General features: G+C 44.3%; 2 protein-coding genes across 3 annotated transcripts; both read right to left on the minus strand.

Annotated features, from left to right (window-relative positions):
* Positions 1-4,693: 4,693 nt before the first annotated feature.
* LOC127762582 (probable leucine-rich repeat receptor-like protein kinase At1g35710) lies at positions 4,694-8,945 on the minus strand. The gene is made up of 5 exons (XM_052287074.1): positions 8,312-8,945; positions 7,754-7,846; positions 7,178-7,393; positions 5,135-7,105; positions 4,694-5,034 (listed from the first exon to the last, which is right to left on the minus strand). The coding sequence occupies exons 1-5, from the start codon at positions 8,943-8,945 to the stop codon at positions 4,694-4,696; spliced, it is 3,255 nt and encodes a 1,084-aa protein (XP_052143034.1).
* Positions 8,946-11,593: 2,648 nt separating this feature from the next.
* LOC127764204 (probable L-ascorbate peroxidase 8, chloroplastic) lies at positions 11,594-15,413 on the minus strand. 2 transcript variants are annotated; one of them, XM_052289052.1, is made up of 12 exons: positions 15,172-15,413; positions 14,903-15,061; positions 14,688-14,808; positions 14,478-14,578; positions 14,291-14,378; positions 14,111-14,178; positions 13,932-14,018; positions 13,207-13,281; positions 13,047-13,124; positions 12,868-12,972; positions 12,142-12,369; positions 11,594-12,062 (listed from the first exon to the last, which is right to left on the minus strand). In XM_052289052.1, the coding sequence occupies exons 1-12, from the start codon at positions 15,340-15,342 to the stop codon at positions 11,910-11,912; spliced, it is 1,434 nt and encodes a 477-aa protein (XP_052145012.1). In that variant the 5' UTR covers positions 15,343-15,413; the 3' UTR covers positions 11,594-11,909. The 2 variants fall into 2 exon arrangements, with proteins under 2 accessions (XP_052145012.1, XP_052145011.1); XM_052289051.1 differs by having other exon boundaries at positions 14,903-15,064.
* Between the last annotated feature and the right edge of the window lie 2,331 nt (positions 15,414-17,744).

Raw genomic sequence — 17,744 nt, forward strand, 5'->3', positions numbered from 1 at the left:
CCCCTCAGCCTCATTCCCCGCAGAGCAATCTTGGTGATAACCATGCGCCCTTGTCGTGCGCCACACCCGATGCCACGCCAGTTGCTGCATGGCAGTGCCTTGCTATCCCAAGACTGCAGGGGTTGCTGGGTTTGCAGGGTGGCCTTCCAGGCAATCAGAGCTCCAGCTTGCTCTTCAATGGATGACATGGCAATGGTAGGAGGGAGAAGTGGTGGAAATAGTAGCATAGCTAATGGCAGGACCAATTTTAGGAGAGATAAGGGTTCCATTGCTTTGCTAGAGTAGAGAGGGCTTGGCTAGAGCCTAGAGGTTGGTTTTAATGTTCTTTCCCAGGCACTAGCTGTAGCTTGTATAGTACTATTCCTTCGTTAATTATCTCTCAGATTTAGGTAGCTACAGTATGCAGAGACTGTGATTACCATTACCCGCCGAGTAACCAGTTAAAACCTACTCTATACGTCTTCTGAACAGAATTAATTTCTACTGTCATCAATCGCCTCATAAAGCATTACAAGGTACAGTTGCACGCTTGCTGTTTGTAGATCACCATCAAAATTCAAAAGAAATTAATAAGCAACAGGCTTGGAACACTTGATGGCATCTAGTCCACTTCAAAACAAGGTACTCCCTGCGTTCCAAATAAAAACTCAACCGAAGTGAGGATGTGACCCCTTCTACTACAATGAATCTGGATAGAGGATTATCCAAATTCATTGTATTAAAAGTGATTATCCACATTCGTTGTATTAAGAGGGGTTACATCTTCGCTTAGGTTAAGTTTATTTTGGGACGGAGAGAGTAGGAATATATATAGCAATCAAATTCAATGTTGTATCACATCACCCCTCTGTATAAACGTATTAATGTGGAAGACTCAAGACTTCATATTAGGGTGTGTTTAGTTGAGGAAATGAAAATTTTTGGGTGTCACATCGGACGTTTGACCGGATGTCGGAAGGGGTTTTTGGACACGAATGAAAAAACTAATTTCATAACTCGCATGGAAACCGCGAGACGAATCTTTTGAGCCTAATTAACCCGTCATTAGCATATGTGGGTTACTGCAGCACTTATAGCTAATCATGGACTAATTAGACTCAAAAGATTCGTCTCGCGATTTCCTTCCTAACTGTGTAATTAGTTTTTTCATTTATCTACATCTAATACTTCATGCATGTGTCCAAAGATTCGATGTGATGTTTTTGAGAAAAAATTTTGGGGAACTAAACGGGGCCTTATTCAGTCAAGTAGCTATCATCTTTCTGAATCAACATACTATTAATTAACTAACGTGAATGTGAAAGGCTCGAAGACTTCAAGTTCTCTAGTCAAGTAGCCTTCCTCCCTTCTGGTTATTGGTACTAAACCCATGTTGCTTATTTCTCAAAATACAACTTTACTTCTTAACTGAAAAGGTTCATACTTTCGAATTGTTCTAATTTAACATTTTAACCCCATGAGCTATAGTACCAGTTAAACAAACCCCTATTCAACGTAACCCTGACTGCACCCAAGGTGATTTCACTCACATCTATATGGTGGTCATCTCATCCTTTGTAGCAGTATATAGCACAATACCATTGCCACATGGATATAAAAATAAGTTCTCAAAATAAAACATACATGGATATAAAGTTAAAAATTTTACTGGCAGAAAATAAATTCTCTTGCTTGAATTCTCCGCGTGTTGCACCAAAAACTGGAACATGTTTTCCCCCCTTGTCAGAGATCATATGAGAGAGTTGGTGAGGTCGTCGGGATTCTCCTAGGAGAGATCGGGAGAAGATCATGGTAGTAGCAGTAGCAGCAGCAGCAGCAAGAGGGGCTGTACGGGGCACTCCTTGCCCCATGTTTGAGTTTTCCTTTTTTTTATTAGTTTGAATAATAATCATGATTGCTTTCAATCAAAAGCAGGACAAAAGCCTTTTTTTCTAAAAATATAAATAATCATGTAATTTCTTTTTTATTGCTTTGAATAATAATAAATGTATTTTTTACATATAATCATCTAATTAATTTGGAAATTAACCTAACAATATAGTGTATTAAGCCTCCCCCAAAACTATTAGGTTTTTCCCATAATCCTGGTTCCGTTAATGTACCACTAGATTCAGGGTCGATTTCCAAGGGGACAAAAGAGATTATCGGTCCTCTCTCTCTCTCTCTCTTCCCGGAGGGGCACAACACACGAAATTGTATGGGCCCGGTGCTGTAGTTTTGATAAAGAAAGTGTAGTATATTTTGACTCCCCGTTCTTGGTGAGGCAACGAAATATGCTGAGGTGGAGAGCAGTCTCTGAGCTAACCAGCTGAAGCTTAATGACACCTCAGTGCACTGTGAACATAGTAAGAAAACCCGAACCGGTCCTTGACCCGGTGGAGTGCTTGGTTCACCGGTTTACAGGTTCAACCGTTGGGTCACCGGTTGAACCGCTGTTTATACATTATGTATACTTAGTATTTCCTCTTAGTCACAATAGCTAGTTTGGTCCAGTGGTTAGAAGCGTTAGCCTCAATCTTGGCAGTCCTAGCAGTGAGGGATCTAATCCCACTGCCTGCAATATTTTTTCTCATATAAATGTCAAGTTGGGCCTTAACTCCTACAAGGCCCATACAGAAAAATGCCATGAAGTGGCCCAGCTAGCTTGAGCCGGCCGGTTCATCGGTTCGCAGGGAAAACCGCCCGGTTCAACCGGTTCATCCCGGGTCGGTTGCTTGAACGATCTTTGGAGGAAACCTTTCCGGTTGAACCGCCGGCCCGGTCCGGTTTTTTCTACTATGACTGTGAATGGTCTAACCCTGCAGATGAGAGACCAACCGTGCCATGCCCGTCGTGGTGGGGCGGGGTCCCGTGGCGGGGCGGTGAGCCAGCGAGCGTTGATCTACGGTTGCGTCGAGAAGTTGTCTCCTAGCAGATCTTGGATACAGCAGAATCGATGACAAGTAGTGCTCCGGCCATGAAAGAGAGGTGAGGTCGGCCATTCTTCCGATCCTCCTTGATCCATCCATGAGAGGGTCTGATTTGTGTTTTTCTTTGATTTTTTTTCTTTTTTGAAACAAGCCCATTCTTGAGGCAAATTGCTAGTCTACCCGCTGTGAGAGGATTGAAGAAATAAAAATAAGCATATTTCATGACTTTCAAGAGGATCAAATGACGGAGCTGCACAATGCAATGGCATAATTTCTTATGAATACCAGTTGAGGAACTGACCTTTATTTAACCAGTGTTCTCTGCGTGCTCAGCGTCGCAGCAGCACCTACACCCGGTTCATGCCATGGATCTTGGCCGATTTCCAAGGGTAGGGGACGTCGGTGGCGGCGCAGACGAGGTGACAAAGGCCAAGTGCACGTCTACCGTACGTGGTGGGATGGGGCCGAGTGGCGGCACGGCAAGTATTCATTGATGGCCACGCCGCTGAGGAGGCGATGTTGGCCACAGAGCTTCCAAACGCGAGAATGGCATATCTATCATCACATAAGATTGGATTTGTTGGAATACCATCACTTAAATGAGTTTCGCTAGAATACTACTCTCAACTAGGACGTCTTCGCTAATTCCATCTTGGTTGAAAATGCCCCTTATTCTTCTTCTTCCTCCTTCCAATGCTGGGAGAGCTGCCGGCAGCCACTGCTAGCTCCACCGATGTGCCACTGGTGCCAGCTTGCGTGGCAGTGATGGGGGCGCTACCCTCCCGATCATTCCCACCTTTCACCCTGCCCATCGACAAGGACGAACTCACCGGCGACAGGGGTAGTGCGTCGAGGCAAGCAGACGAACTCGCTGGCGGTGAGGGCAGCACATTGAGGCGAGCGCAGAAGGCATCGACTTCGGATGCCATGGTGAAGTAGGAGACGGAGGAGACTGCTGCTGTCCGCTCCTCTTCTCACGCACCGTTGCCGTGCCCCGCACCATTGCTGTTTCCTCATGCCAGAGGTGGAAGAGGTAGAGCAAGGGGCATTTTCTTCCGGGATGATATTTTAGCGAAGACGTCCTAGTTGAGAGTGATATTCTAGCAAATCTCATTTAAGTGATGGTATTCCAACAAATCCAATCTTATGCGATGTTAGATATGCAATTTGCTTGCGAGACGCAAACTCAATGGCGGCTACTCCCTCTGTCCCGTCTGTCTCGAAATAATTTTCGTTTTACACACATCCTACACGTATCAATATAAAACAAAAGGATTAAATATTTTTACTTTATCAAATCCTAATACAATTATTTCTCTATTTACGTACTCCCGATACATGTATCCTATAATTTAACAAACTCCAATATGATTATTACTTAACTCAAAAGGGAAGGGACTAGAAATATTTTTTTATTTTGAGCAGAGGGAGTAGTTGAACTAGGGCTTTAGTTGCATGTGATTTCAGCCCATAGGTGGATGTGAATTTGGGAAGTAAGCGACTGAATTCGCCCGTCAGTCCACATAATTTCATCCCATTCGTGTGTTAATTCAGCCCCTGAATACACTTGAATTGAGCTTAGGTGCACAGAAATTCCCCCAATGAAAAGAGTACAGACGAGAGTAGAGGCAACGCAAAACATCATCATACCAGTGACGCTTAACAGTCTACAGGTAAAGGCCAAAAGGTGCAATAGAGTGCCTCCAAAGAAACAACAATTTTCTTCAGGGGAAAAACTCTGAGCAACAGGAGTAACAGCAATTTTCTGACAACATTCACTGGTATTAGGCAGATATGACTATGTCAGCATGTAGATGTTCAGTATTGCTAGGTCCTTCAACCGTAGAGAACATCCGAGTTACATGCCGCATTGTTGGACGACATGTTGGATTGGGATCTAAGCACAGCACAGCAGCCGTGATCATTCTGAAGATCTCAGTTGTTGTCTCAGCTTTAGGAAGTGGGAGCCGGGTGTCCAACAAATCCTCCAGTGATGTACATTTGCTGGCCATGGAGAGGGATGAAAGTAAGTCACCTGGATGATGTCCCATAAACAACTCAAAGATGAGCACTCCGAAGCTATAAACATCGCACTTTTCTGTCACCCTTGTTGTATATGCAAGCTCTGCCACATCAATATTTAAGATTGTGTTAGCTCAAATAATTGTATAAATAAATATGAGCAAAAATACAAAAGGATGTAACAGATATATTATAAAATTTACCAGGAGCAAGATAACCTTTAGTTCCAGCAAGCTTTGTGCAGTTTGATGCCTCCACATCTAGAATTTTGGCTATACCAAAATCAGATATGCAAGCTCTGAATTCCTGATCGAGTAAAATGTTTTTGCTTGTTATATCTCGATGGACTATGGGTGCAAAGCAATCATGATGTATGTAAGACAAAGCATTAGTAACATCCTTGACAATACTTATCCTTCGCATCCAATCCAATTCAATTGCAGTATTATGGTTCTCCAAATATCTTGACAAGCTTCCTCTATCCATGTATTCGTATACAAGGAATTTGCCGTGAACTGCAGAACAGTACCCAAAGAGTTTCACAATATTCCGATGCCGAACACTCATCAAAGCATCTACTTCCCGCTTAAATATTAGCGCGTCATCATCCATCATATGAATTTTCTTTACTGCAAATATCTCATCTGTTGATAATTTAGCTCTGTAGACAGATCCGTTTCCTCCCGTACCAATGCAGTGAGTTTCATCAAAATTTTCTGTGGCTTCAAAAATCTGCTTGCATATGTCTCCTCCATCAAAGTTCCAGACGGAAAACACATTCGGATCTCCAACTCCATTTTCACTTTGATCCTCAGATTTCTTTTGTCTGCATTGCCATGTCATTAGTGTAGTTATGAACATAACAGATATGCCAGCAACAGCCGCAATAATACCAAGTAAAATGGGTTTGAATTTCCTTCCTCGGCTACCTGTCTGAGCAAGATTACAAGGGGGTAAAGTTTTGATTGTACCACACAAGTGTTTATTGTGCATGAACCACTCAATTGGAGCTTCTTCCAAGAACTTAATATGTGGCACTGGCCCTTCCAAATTATTATAAGATACATCCATGGTTGAGAGGCTGATCATACCCTGAAATGATGGTGGTATGCTGCCGCTCAGTGCATTGTGAGAAAGATTCAGAGCTTCAAGCATGCTCAAACTACCCAGCTGACTTGGTATGATTCCAGCAAATGAATTGTCACTTAGATCCAAAATTTCTCGGAGGTTTATCAGCATACCAAGTTTGATAGGAATGCTTCCGTCGAGGTGATTATGCCCCAGGTTTAGAAAACTAAGTTTCAAACAGTTTTCAACTGATCCTTGTATCGGTCCACTTAGGTTGTTTGATGATAAATCCAGATATTCCAGATTTTGTAGATAGCCTACTTCCTCCGGTATGCGCCCCTGGAGCAAGTTGCTTGCAAGACTCAAATTGAATAGAGATAATAGGTTACCAATTTCTGGTGGAATGTGTCCTTCAATTTTATTTGATGAAACATCAAATCTCCGTAACTGAGACATTTTCCCCATGCTTGATGGTATAGTTCCGGTGATGCAATTATTCGATGCACATAAAAGGGTAAGTTTGGTGCACTCACCCCAGTGATGAGATAATTGTCCAAACAGTTTATTTGAGCTCATGTCAATATAGACAAGGTTTGGATGAAGGCCCAGCTCAGAGATATCTCCTTCAAGTTGATTTTGCTCAAGACGTACTCTAACTAGGGTTTTGCAGTTTAGCAAGCTTGTTGGCAAGGGTCCAACCAGTTTGTTGTCGTAAGCAGTTAAATATTCTAGCCGCCCCCCCGAGCATAGACCCGATGGTAACACACCGGAGAGATTGTTAACACCAATTTCCAAAATATTTAGATTCATTAAGCTGCCAATGTTTTGAGGAATGGATCCAGAAATTTGATTGAATGCAAGATACAAGGTAATGAGTTTAGTCAAATTCCCTAAGCTATCTGGGATCAAACCTATGAGGTTGTTTGAAGAAAGCGATAAGTTCTTTAAGTTCACCAGGTAACCTAGTTCTTGAGGAATGTGTCCAGAAAATTGGTTTTCAAAAAGTGATAAGTCTGTGAGTTTAGTCAAATTCCCTAAGCTGTTTGGAATGGAACCTGTGAGCTTGTTTTCTGAAAGATCTAAATTCTCTAAATCCACCAGCTTACCTAGTACTTGAGAAATATGCCCAGAAAGTTGATTCTGCCATAGAAACAAGTGGGAGAGTTTAGACAGATTACCTAAGCTATCTGGAATCAAACCCGTGAGGTTATTTGAAGAAAGCGATAAGTTCTTTAAGTTCACCAAGTAACCTAGTTCTTGAGGAATGTGTCCAGAAAGTTGGTTTTTATAAAGTGATAAGACAGTGAGTTTAGTCAAATTCCCTAAGCTGTTTGGAATGGAACCTGTGAGCTTGTTTTCTGAAAGATCTAAATTCTCTAAATTCACTAGCTTACCTAGTTCTTGAGAAATATGCCCAAAAAGTTGATTCTGCAAAAGAAACAAGTGGGACAGTTTAGACAGATTCCCTAAGCTATCTGGGATCAAACCTGTGAGATTGTTTGAAAAAAGCGATAAGTAAGTGAGTTTAGTCAAATTTCCTAAGCAGTTTGGAATGGAACCTGTGAGCATGTTTTCGAAAAGATCTATATTCTCTAAATTCACCAGCTTACCTAGTACTTGAGAAATATGCCCAGAAAGTTGATTCTGCCACAAAAACAAGTGGGAAAGTTTAGATAGATTCCCTAAGCTATCTGGAATCAAACCCGTGAGGTTATTTGAAGAAAGCGATAAGTTCTTTATGTTCACCAGGTAACCTAGTTCTTGAGGAATGTGTCCAGAAAGGTTGTTTTCAAAGAGTGATAAGTCAATGAGTTTAGTCAAATTCCCTAAGCTGTTTGGAATGGAACCTGTGAGCATGTTTTCAGAAAGATCAAAATTCTCTAAATTCACTAGCTTACCTAGTTCTTGAGAAATATGCCCAGAAAGTGTATTATTATAGAGGCATAATGTAGTGATTTTAGTCAGATTCCCTATATTATTTGAAATGGTACCTAATAATTTATTGGAATTAAGTTTTATGGACCTCAACTTCACCAAATTTCCAATCTGCTTAGGAATATTTCCAAATAGGTTATTATTTGAAAGATCCAAGGACTTGAGCTCTGTTAACTTACTGATCTTGGTTGGGATGGAATCAACAAGATTGTTTCGACTAAGATGTAGGTATTCTAGGCTCACTAAGTTTCCCAACTCATGGGGAATTGGACCTGTTAAGTGGTTTCTGGATAGTTCTAAAAGCTTTAGATTTGACAGAGATGATTGATTGCTATATTCACCTGGTTTGTTTCGTATGAACAAGTTGTCTAGAAGACCAATAAGGTTGTTATTGGACAAATCCAGTATAACCAACTTACCAAGGGACCGAATTTCAGAAGGTATATAACCACTCAGTTGATTGCTTGACAAGTTTAGGCTCACTAGTCTTTCCAGCTCACCTATTTCCTTTGGTACTGAACTCGAAAGTAAATTATTGCTTAGCACTAAGAATCTCAGTTTTGCTAAAGCTCCTAAGGCCAATTGGAATAAGGATCCCCTTATCTGATTGTTGTGCAGGAACAGGTATCTGAGCTCCTTGAGGGACGCGATACTCCGAGGGATCCTCCCAGTAAGCATGTTGTATGAGAGATCAATGCTCGTCAGGGTCGTCAGGGCCGAGAAGTTGAGGGCCTCGAGTGAGCCCCTCAGCCTCATTCCGCGCAGAGCAATCTTGGTGATAACCATCTGCCCTTGTCGTGCGCCACACCCGATGCCATGCCAGTTGCTGCATGGCAGTGCCTTGCTATCCCAAGACTGCAAGGGTTGCTGGGTTTGCAGGGTTGCCTTCCAGGCAATCAGAGCTCCAGCTTGCTCTTCAATGGATGGCACGGCAATGGCAGGAGGGAGAAGTGGTGGAAATATTAGTATAGCTAATGGCAGAACCAATTTTAGGAGAGATAGGGGTTCCATGGCTTTGCTAGAGTAGAAAGGGCTTGGCTAGAGGTTGGTTTTAATGTTCTTTCCCAGGCACTAGCAGTAGCTTATATAGTACTATTCCTTCATTATTATCTCTCAGATTTAGGTAGCTACAGTATGCAGAGACTGTGATTATCATCACCCGCCGAGTAACCAGTTATATCATTCTTCAAGGGGCAAAACCTACTCTATACGTCTTCTGAACAGAATTAATTTCTACTGTCATCAATCGCCTCATAAAGCATTATAAGGTACAGGTGCACACTTGTTTGTAGTCTTGTAGATCACCATCAAAATTCAAAAGAAATTAATAAGCAACATGCTTGGAACACATGATGGCATCTGGTGTACTTCAAATCAAGGTAGTCCATCCGTTCCAAAAATAAAACTCAACCTAAGTGACGTGACCCCTTTCAGTACAACGAATCTGGACAGAGGATTGTCTAAGTTCATTGTAATAGAAGGGTCAGGGTCACATCTTCGCTTAGGTTAAGATTTTTGGGACAGAGGGAGTAGGAATATAGCAATCAAATTCAATGTTGTATCACATCACCCCTCTGTATCAACGTATTAATGTGGAAGACTCAAGACTTCAGATTATCCAGTCAAGTAGCTATCATCTTTCTGAGTCAACATATTAGTTAACTAACGTGAATGTGAAAGGCTCGAAGACTTCAGGTTCTCAAGTCCAGTAGCCTTCCTCCCTTCTGGTTATTGGTATTGCTAAACCCATGTTGCTTATTGCTCAAAACACAACTTTACTTCTTAATTGAAAATGTTCATACTTTCGAATTGTTCTAATTTAAATTTTAACCCCATGAGCAATAGTACCGGTTAAACATACCCCTATTCTTACGATACTATACCAGATCAACGTAATCCTGAGTTCCTGACTGCACCCAAGGTGATTTCACTCACATCTATATGGCGGTCAAGTCATCCTTTGTACCGGTATATAGCACTAGCACAATACCATTGACACATGGATATAAAATTAGAAATTTTACTGGCAGAAAAGAAATTCTCTTGCTTGAATTCTCCGCGTGTTGCACCAAAAACTGGAACATGTTTTTCCCCCTTGTTAGAGATCATGTGACAGAGTTGGTGAGGTCGTCGGGATTCTCCTAGGAGTGTTCGAGAGAAGATCATGGTAGCAGCAGTAGCAGCAGCAGCAGCAGCAGCAGCAAGAGGGGCTGCACGGGCCACTCCTTGTCCCATGTTTGAGTTTTCCTTTTTTTTTTAGTTTGAATAATAATCATGATTGCTTTCAATCAAAAGCAGGACAAAAGCCTTTTTTCTAAAAATATAAATAATCATGTAATTTCTTTTTTTATTGCTTTAAATAATAATAAATGTATTTTTTTACATATAATCATCTAATTAATTTGGAAATTAACCTAACAAATATAGTGTATTAAGTCTCCTCCAAAACTGTTAGGTTTTTCCCATATCTAAATCCTGGTTCCGTTAATGTGCCACTAGATTCAGGGTCGATTTCCAAGGGGACAAGGGAGATTATCGGTCCTCTCTCTCTTCCTGGAGGGGCACGGCACACGAAATTGTATAGGCCTAGAGCTGTAGTTTTGATAAGGAAAGTGCAATATATTTTAATTCTTGGTGAGGCAACAAAATATGCTGAGGTGGAGGGCAGTCTCTAAGCTAGCCAGTTGAGGCTTAATGACACCTCAGTGCACTGTGAATGGTCTAACCGTGCAGATGAGAGACCAACCGCGCAACGCCCGTCGTGGTGGGGTGGGGTCCCGTGGCGGGGCGGTGAGCCAGCGAGCATTGATCTACAGCTGCGTCGAGGAGTGGTCTCCTAGCGGATCTTGGATACAGCAGAATCGATGACAAGTAGTGCTCCGGCCATGAAAGAGAGGTGAGGTCGGCCATTCTTCCGATCCTCCTAGCCCCGTTGGGCAAGCCGTACCCACATGATGCATGTGGTCCCCTATTTCCTGAGCCACTCCTCGCACGGAGCTCAAAGCAGTGGAACCCAGATCTACTAGACTTGAGGAAAGACGACAATGCCGTGAACGGGATTGGGGAATGACATGGATGCTGGGAGGAGAAGAAGGGCCTTTTACCGTCGCTACAGATTTGATCCCATCACCGTAGAGCTCGTTGGTCCAACCTCGAGTTGTGCCACCATGAACCTCATGTGGCCTCATCAACTAGATTTGCGCCGCCTAGCAATACGCCAGCTTCTTAGATGTACCTCCTCGCCACGAGCCTTGATGGCGTCAGCCTAAGAAGGGAGAGATGGCGGTGGCGGCCAAAGAGGGAGGAGCTTGTCCCGGCCTTGATCTTGCGTTGCATGCTATCGCTGACTGGCGCTGACCCATCTGCTTGTTGCCACCCCGATCAGCTGCCGCCAAATCCTCTAGGAAAGAGGAGAGGAGAGGACTGCCACCACAGTCGGAGAACTGTAGAATTCGAATTTGAACTTATAGAGTGATATATCTCATGATGATCTATGTCTTAAAAAAAATCATTTTTTTCTAACTATTTAGATGGCATAAAAAATACAAGAGAATATCCCCTCCAGGGATAAAAATCCATCTCCCTATTTTTAAGAAGTAAATATATATACAATGTTCTTGGAGAGGAAAATGCACTTTCCTTTTATACTGAACATGCCATAAGAAAGAGTGATATATGGGGTGTCCTCATTATTTCCCTCCTTAGTTTAGAGAATGTCATAATTTCCCTCAGTATAGAGAATGTAGTCATGAGCCATGACAACTAGATAATGTGACATTTCTCTCCGACAAATATTTCTCTAGAGGAATTACTCAAGAAGTTCAGAAAGTACTGGAATCCATTCACATGCCCATCCTTTTACCTCAATTTATTTACGGAATAACGACTCAAAACATGGAAAGAGAAACACGCAAATCTTAGCACAGGCAGAACAACACAAAACACTCATCAGAGGAGGTCATCAGACCATCGCTCTCAGCTCCCGAGCAGAGACGTCAAGAAGGCCAGCCCTCCGATCAAGAGCATGATGTTGAGGAAGTAGTTGGACTGCAGAGGCTTGTCCGGGCTGCCTCCGAATCCCTCGTACTCCGCCCTGATCTTCTGCTTCATCGAGTCCGACAGCTCCTTCTGCAAAAGCCATTGCAAGATACCATGCATTGTCCATCAAATCTAGGGCTAGAAGCTAGGCTTCGTGGAGAGTGCATACCTTTCCGTAGGAGTATTTCGCAGCGACGAAGGGCTCTGGTTGCGGTGCTGCACCGTTGTTGTCATCTGCTGGCGATGATGCCACTGCTGCTCCTACCGTTACTGGTTCTGGAGTTGGTTCAGCTTCCTTCTTCTCCTCGACTGGTGGAGGTGGTGGTGCTGCTGCTGGCGCTGGTGCTGGTTCAGGATCCTTCTCTTCGACGGCTGGTTCATCGTCCAGTGAAAATCCCTGCAGGAAAATCACATCCATCACTTCCTGATCGAAGGCTGGTAAAGTTGGACTCTGTAAATATCCAACCTACAATTGCACTGGTTTTTACATGAAGAACAGCTAAGAAAAGCTGCCATAGTAAACCCCATTTCGTTGCATTGCAGAAGAAAGATTGATATGATGGACTACCTCAAACTCCCAGTGTTTGGATTACATTCGGTAAAAAGAAAAACTATCTGAACTATATTTCTGTCCTGAAGGTCCAGTACTCCATCTTACTGTCACATAAGTACATTACTGAATTCTCTAGAAAAAAAATACATTACAAAAGATATCTACTCGATGTGGACGAGGAATCAGGGAGTCATGTTTTGAACTTGCAAACAAGAGGAAGAAAATCTGGCATGTTCTAATAAAAGAACTTAAGAGCTTAAGTGTCTTTCGTATTGTTTATGATTGTTTAGGCACAATTGGTTGCCAGGAGATCAAAATGAAAAAAAAGATGGTAGTCCTCACCTCAGGTGGATCGAACTTTGCACCAAGGTCGCTCAGTTTAGCATGAGCTTCAGCGTAGTCTTTAAAGAATGCCTCCTGATCCTCTGCATATTTTTCGGCATATACCTGCATATGTTGCAGATATTTCAGACAGTGACCTGTGAGCTATTCAAGCCACAAATTGAGCACAACCAAATAACCTTGAAGGACGGATCCTCAAATAATGCAGCATCTGTGGGTAGCACTAGAAGATCCTGGTCCCTTTGCTCTTTTATGTCCTGAAACATTATCATCAGCTGAATCATCACATATTCAAATGAAAAAAATAATTTTGTAAACCATGACAAAATGCTAACACACCTTGAAGTAACTGTTATCAAACTTCAACCATTCAACTGTCCATGATTGCCCTCCAGGTTCACCAGGCCCATCCTTCTGTAGACCACAATAATAGGAGCCACCTTTAAATGTCAGTCTGAAAACTGAAACTAATCTGATTTGCTATTGTGCTGGTGTGATTAAGGTAAGATTGCATCGAAAAGTTAATCTTCATTTCCCCACAGAGAAGTATCAGGGCTTAGAGAATGACAAAGTTGTTAGCTATGAAGTTCTTAGCATCCTAATTCTATTTTACCATATGCATACAAAAGAAACGTAAGGATAACCCATTTTGTAAAATCCTGAATTAAAACATTATTTATTTACAGCATAAGGAAAAGTATTCACGGATTTTAAAAGCATAATATGGTGCTTACTTACAAGATAACACAAAAAAGTACATGCATTGTTTTCACCTCTGCCTGAATGTCTCAAAAAATGTAGGGGCAATTGCAAATTTACCACTACTTTGAATCGTTATTGCAAAACTGCCACTAGAAAATTACAAAAATATCACTAGAACTGTCATTCGAGTAGCATCCTTGCAATATTGAAAAAACCGGTGGCAAATTTGCAAATGCCCCAAAAATGTAATATTCTATACCCAGAGTGTAGAACATTGAAGGTCTGGCCATGCCTAGAACTTCCTACTGCTGAAAATAACTTATTTTTCCTGTTGAGTTTCCAAAGTGGACAAGAAAACATACAGTATATTTTGTTTCTGGCTTTCCCCAGCCACTCCTGTCAGGTCTTGATCTTCCAAGTGTGTGTGCTCCAGATAATGCAACAATTTCCTGCATAAATAGTCCAAAAGAAATGGTTATACAACATACATGAAGAACAAATAGCAGATAGGCAACTAATTTCTTTTTTGCATCATCCACACCTTGTCATCAAGGCCCATCCTGTAGAATACCTCCCTAAGATGATCAGCGGGCACACGTGGACCGGCATCTGGGGGGCATTTATCAACACCAGAAGGTCACTCTTTGATAAGTTCCTCTCACAATTCATAAATGCAAACGTTGATCAGAAACAGAATGAAGAACTTAATGGAAACACTGACCAGGAAGCCTTCCCTCTGGTGGGCACTGCTCAGCTGCTGTGACATCAACTCGTCCATATTTCATTGGAATTTTCGGCCCACCAGCTTCCTGCAAGAAATTTTTCTCAAAAGATTCAAGCACATAGACTACCGATCATCCAAAAAATATCTAGCAAAGTCACTAGAGCAGAGAGAAGAAGTCTGAGACCTCAATTGCTGTAGCACTTGCCAACTGGAACAAATCAGCATAAGTTATACCCGGGTATTTGTCCTTGATTGGTTGGATAAGCTTCAAAGCATTAATCAGACCTATCAAAATTCCAACCAAAACCATACGATTATGAAGGAAATCAGCACGATTACTCCACGAATTTCCTGAATTCGAAATTGCACTGCCGAGACACGAGAAATTAAGTACCAGCATTGGCTCCGTGGCTCAATTCGGCGTCAAATCTCAAGCTCCCGTCGGCTCCGCCCCTCTGCGGCCACTCCTCGATGTTCTTGTCGTACGTGCCAGAATCGTGCCACCCAAGACGGACCTGTACATGGTAGCAGGATCGCAGGATTTCATCATCTCTGACTCTTCTCTGTTCATATGGATGTGAGAGCTGAGATGGCGCGGGCGTTCCGTACCATGATGGGGTGGCAGTAGGTGGTCTTGAGGATCTCCCTGATGTCCTCCCGGGCGCTCTTGAGCTGCGCCGCGTCGGACGCCGCCACCGCCGCCGCCGCCATGCACCGGACCACCGCCCGCGCCCCCGCGCCGGCGCGCCCGCTCCTCGTCGTCGCAGCCTTCTGCAGGTGCCACGCATCAGTCAACTCAGAACACCTCGATTCAACCCCCCCCCCCCCCCCACCCCCAAAAAAAAAAAAACACGAGCCGAGCTAAAACTATTGCGAACCTGCGGGAAGCGAGACGGGCGGGAGCGGAGGCGGAGGCCGCCGGCGCTGGTGGAGCAGCATGGGAAGGAGGCGGCGGCCGCGGCGGAGACGCGGGGGCGCGGGGGGGAAGGGGACGGAGCAGGCGAGGGCGAGGCAGCCGGGAGGAGGGAGGCGGCGATGCGCTCCGCCATGGCGCGCGCGCTCGAGTCGAGTGAGTTTTTTCTTCTTTTCTTTTTTTTTTTTTGCCTACTTTTTTGGAATTTGATTTGGCACGGCCGAGTCGGCGGCGAGGGGTGCGATGCGATGCGACGCGATGGGTTGCCGTTGGTGGGGAGAGGCGTGTGTGGCGCGGCGGGAGCGGAGTCTAATCTGCGGGGGCCAATAGTGGGTGGACGCGTGGGAGGGTGAGTTCGAGATGATTGTCTTTCTTTTTCTCTACCTTCGAGATGTCGCTTGAATATCGGCTCGATTCAAGTTTGGATAGAAACAATTTACTGTATTTTGGGTTTTCTCTCCCTCGTATTTTTCATGGTTGTAGCGGTAGAATGGTTCTAGTATCCAAAGTGTCCTGGTTTCAAAAATGTCGTGCTTGGATATATATTTCGTGGGGTTACATCTTAATACGCGGAAGACACGTGGTGATGAAAAAAAAATAATTTTACAATAAAATTTTTATATATGGACTATATCCTAAAATATAGCAACTTAAAATTAGATGAGATTAAAGTTAGATGAGACTAGTACGACGAATTTGGTTGGAGATATGGCTCATCTAATTAGGTGTTATATTTTGGAATAGAGGGATTTATAGTAGATCAAAAGCTAAGAAATAAAAACTTCTAAATTGATTCTCAAAATTAAAATTAAGTTCTAAAATTTAAAAATAGCAACCCAAGAAAGTACGACATAAATTAAGTTTTCACATAGAATGCCACTATTTTATCATTAATTAATGCTATAATTATAGAATACAATGTCGAAAATAAGTGTATGTAACTGTTACACAAGATTAGCCATGCACATAAAAGCTATGAATTAATTAAAGGCAAAAGTAACACAAAACTCATGTTAGAAATTTGGGTTCATACGGCTTTTCTCGTAGGAATTGCTATTTTTCTTTTTCTTTGCAACTCCTGTAGATCGGCATCGAATAAACTTAAATTTGATTATTTTTTTTAATGACTCACACTGACAGTGCATATTGATAAAACAGAAAAAAAAAATGCAAGATTACTACACTGGGAGGTCATAACCAGAAAAACGAAAAAAATATATCACCACCCACCCACCGACAACTCCAACACTAAAACCCTGGAGAAGGCTAGCACTGGACTGACCGCCGCTAGACTAACAAAGGAACTACAACCAAGATCGCCCGAAACCCAGCCCTTACAACCAACACGAAATCCCGGTCTATCCACATCTTTGGGGTTGAGGGAGATAGGGTGAGAGAGAGAATGGAACCGCTCTCCCCCTAGACCCTCCGATGTGGACAACTTGCAGAAGCTAGAGCGCCAACACAAGAAGACGTTAATCTAGAGCGAGCTTGCGCCGGCTATTTTGAAGGTTTCGGCAAGGGGATGCCAAAGACAATGTCTCCAAGGAGAGAAGCGATGGAAGCTCCGCGGCCGCCGCCGTCCGTCAAGGTCGCAAAGAGAACTGAGACTAGGCTTTCACCTGGCTGCGCCGCTAGAGGGGTTGAGACGGCATAACAACACCCTCAAGAGGGGGAGTGATGCTCGAAACGCTGACCCGACCAAGGCCAGGCTGGGTTTTCACCCGTCGTCCGTCGCCTGCATATCCACAGCTGACACACCATTGTTCCACCACCATCTAAACCTCTGCTGGCGTGTGGGCACCACTACACCGGCGCCCCCGCTAGCCAGCCTCCCCGTGCCGCCACCGGCCGTGCCTCATCGTGTCGCACCAGCATGCACATCGCCGGCCTCTGCCTCCACCAGCCTCGCCTCCCGCTATGCCGGCCACATCTCCTTGCGACACGCCGGCCTCCGCCACCGACACCCGAGCCTCCCTGCACCTCCTTGCGTCGTGGCCACGAGCCAGACGCGCCTTGCCAGCCTCCATACCGACTGCGCCTCCTAGCGCCTCACCAGTCTCCTCTGCCATCAGCCGCCCCTCCGCACGTGCACCGTGCCACCCCATCACCGTCGATGTCGCGCCCGACGCGCCGCTGCGAGCCTTGGCCGGGCCGCACTAAAAGGTCGCGTAGCCACCCCACCGCCCTGACAGGCTCTCCCACTGCGTGCTTGCCCTCTCCCGATCTGATCGCTGGGGGAGGGCAGATCCTCCTCCGGGGACGCCAGATCCGCCTTCAGCGTGACCGGATCCACCCCATCGTCGCCATCCCCGCCGCCATCGCCATCCCGGCCGCCGTCAGCCACTGCTGCCCAGCGCAGCTCGCCCCTCCTGTCGCCTTCGCCATACCCGCCATCGTCGCCGTCCCCGCCGCCAGCTGCCACCCCATCAAATCTGGCCACTGCGGTGCGGATCTGGCGGTCACCGCCACCACTGCCCTAGGCGGCTCCCCTGGCCGCCCGAGCGCGAGAAGCCCCGCCACCGCCATCCTTGCGGC

This window comes from Oryza glaberrima, chromosome 2 (assembly GCF_000147395.1).
Source record: "Oryza glaberrima chromosome 2, OglaRS2, whole genome shotgun sequence".
Classification (NCBI taxonomy): domain Eukaryota; kingdom Viridiplantae; phylum Streptophyta; class Magnoliopsida; order Poales; family Poaceae; genus Oryza; species Oryza glaberrima.